The sequence below is a fragment of the Volvox carteri genome, assembly GCF_000143455.1.
Source record: "Volvox carteri f. nagariensis unplaced genomic scaffold VOLCAscaffold_66, whole genome shotgun sequence".
Classification (NCBI taxonomy): Eukaryota; Viridiplantae; Chlorophyta; class Chlorophyceae; order Chlamydomonadales; family Volvocaceae; genus Volvox; species Volvox carteri.
In genome coordinates this window covers 524,455-526,670 of record NW_003307609.1, presented here as the reverse complement: position 1 = coordinate 526,670, position 2,216 = coordinate 524,455, and the positions used below count along the sequence as shown (strand labels likewise).

The window sequence follows — 2,216 nt, the reverse complement described above, 5'->3', positions numbered from 1 at the left end:
ACATCATGCGCACATACACAGACACACACATTAGAAACGACAAGGAAATAATCGTTGACGTTGGGTAGTGGGCCGCCGCCAATGAGCCTATTCCCGTGCTTTTCGAGGCCCTAGGACCTGTAGCACTATGTCTGCATGTCGCATCCCCCACACCATCAGCCGGCCGTGGGCGCACCTCAATTTTGTGCAAGTCGGCGCTGCAGCAGGCGCCAGTGCAGGACAGGGCATCCTGGCTGACCTGGATCTTGAAGCAGTACGTGTTGCTGCCCGAAGGCCGCCACACCGGTGCCAGCCGGTACGCGCCGTTTGTGGTGTTGCAGTCGCGGAATGGGAAGTTGGGGATGCTGCCAGGCGTGACAGCTGAGCCATCGTACTCGTTGTATTCCTGCGCATGAGCGCTGAGCGCCCTGGAGCCAGCGGCGACAAGCAGCAAGCAACATCAGTGCTCATGGTTGACGCTTGCTGTTTCATGATCGAGTTATGATTGTTGACGTCTTATCTTTTATGTATTGCTTTATAGAAAAGGCTCATCACTATGGCATGCGACAGGACATGTACGTCTTTTGCGACGCAAAGGCAAAGACTTGAAAGCCTTCATGTATATGGCATGCTCTTAAACATATTTATAGGTCAAACCTCAGAGCGAAAGCGCAGGCATTTGGGAATGCACCATGCTAAATACGCACCAGCCAACGGCCAGCGCTGTCGCCAAAATGAAAGCCGCCTTTGCAAAGGATGCCATATTGTCAGAGCTATATTACTTTGATGATGTTCTGTATCATAGTTGCGCTATTTATCTACCCGACCGACCGCGGCAGCTGTGCTGCTGCTGGGCCGTACGTCTACCATAAACGGCGGGCGCAGGTAGCCGCTTCCGAGACTGGCCACCGCAACAGAGGTGCTTCGTCCTTTGGAATCAATATGTTTATGTAGAATATAAATCTCAGAAACACGGCCCAACATGCTTTAATCGCGGACACATGTAGTTGTGCATTTCATCCGTTGGGATGTTGCTCGTGTTGTACGTGTCGGAATCCGACCCGTCGTTGTAATCTGTAGCACCATTTCTTTTATATAACTTGATATTTACTGACCAACAGCTCTGATCCTGGCATAATGAATATAACTTCGCCACACATCCTTCATCATTTAGGTTGGTGAGCATGCATCGTTTTCCGCACCGGTAGCTACGGCTGCTACTCGGCGGTTAATGATGCGAAAGCCAGTTGCATCAGCAACGGGACCGAACCACATCAAAATAAACCTAGGAACTACTACACCTCTAGACAACAGCGTGCTAGCGCCTAACAAACGTGGGTGCGGTGCGGTGTGTGTGGCGAGGGGCCTGGTGTTGCACCACCCGAACTGAGAGGGAACTGGAGAGAGGGATAGTGGTCAGAGCGGGGAGGGGCGAGAGGGAATAGCCCAGCAACTCCAGGTCTTAAGGCCCATGTCCGGGACTTGATACCTGAGCGCAAGGGCGTCAGCGATCTACTGACCCCAAAGCCTATTGAGGCCTCGTTGTACACTTCTTATTCGTGTCTCTCTCTATCCCTTCAGCGCAGTGCTTGCCAGGCGAGCTTCGGCCTCTGCCCAAATTCTTTCCGACCTCTTTTGGTTCTTTCTCGGTTATCTACTTATATTTAAACAAGGCTGATAAATGTGGCCGATGCATTTACCTGTACAACTTCCCGCAACCCGCAACAATGCCGTACACCCCGGCAAAATGGCCTCGGCCTCGGAAACCACAAGAAACCTACTGCATGATAAGGCCCATTACAGGAACCCGTCTTCACAACTCGGCACGACCCCACCGATGACAACGCTGTCACGCACCCCTCGAATGCCCAACAACGGCACATGCTCCCATTGGCCTCTATACCAGGGACTCCCCCTCATCACAGATAGCCGTTCTCCGCAGGGGCTCTACATGTGCAGGGAGTGAGGTACGGATGAGGGAGGGTGCTACATTACTGCCTACATCAATAGCACCCTGCTTATTGGACCAGTATATCTAGCCCCTGAAACCTCCTGTGTCTACCCGGGGGAACACGGTCCTAAGGTTGCTCGTAATGGTGTGGTGGAACATGCCTTTGCACCCCTGCAACATTGATCGCTATCAACGAGCTGTGCACCAGTGATGAGGATGTTTTCCTGGTCGGAGAAGGTGGGTGAGCAATCTACCGATGATAACGGCCAAGTCCTTAGCTACCTTA

General features: G+C 52.4%; 1 protein-coding gene across 1 annotated transcript in view; it reads right to left on the bottom strand.

The window, feature by feature from the left end:
- Positions 1–376, bottom strand: part of phV13 (extracellular matrix glycoprotein pherophorin-V13) — a gene marked incomplete at both ends in the record, with an annotated part of 3,096 nt that extends 2,720 nt beyond the window's left edge. The window contains one exon of the mRNA XM_002956848.2: positions 116–376. Within this exon, the coding sequence (XP_002956894.1) occupies positions 116–376 (261 nt within the window). The remainder of the gene's footprint in view (positions 1–115) is intronic.
- Positions 377–2,216: the final 1,840 nt, after the last annotated feature.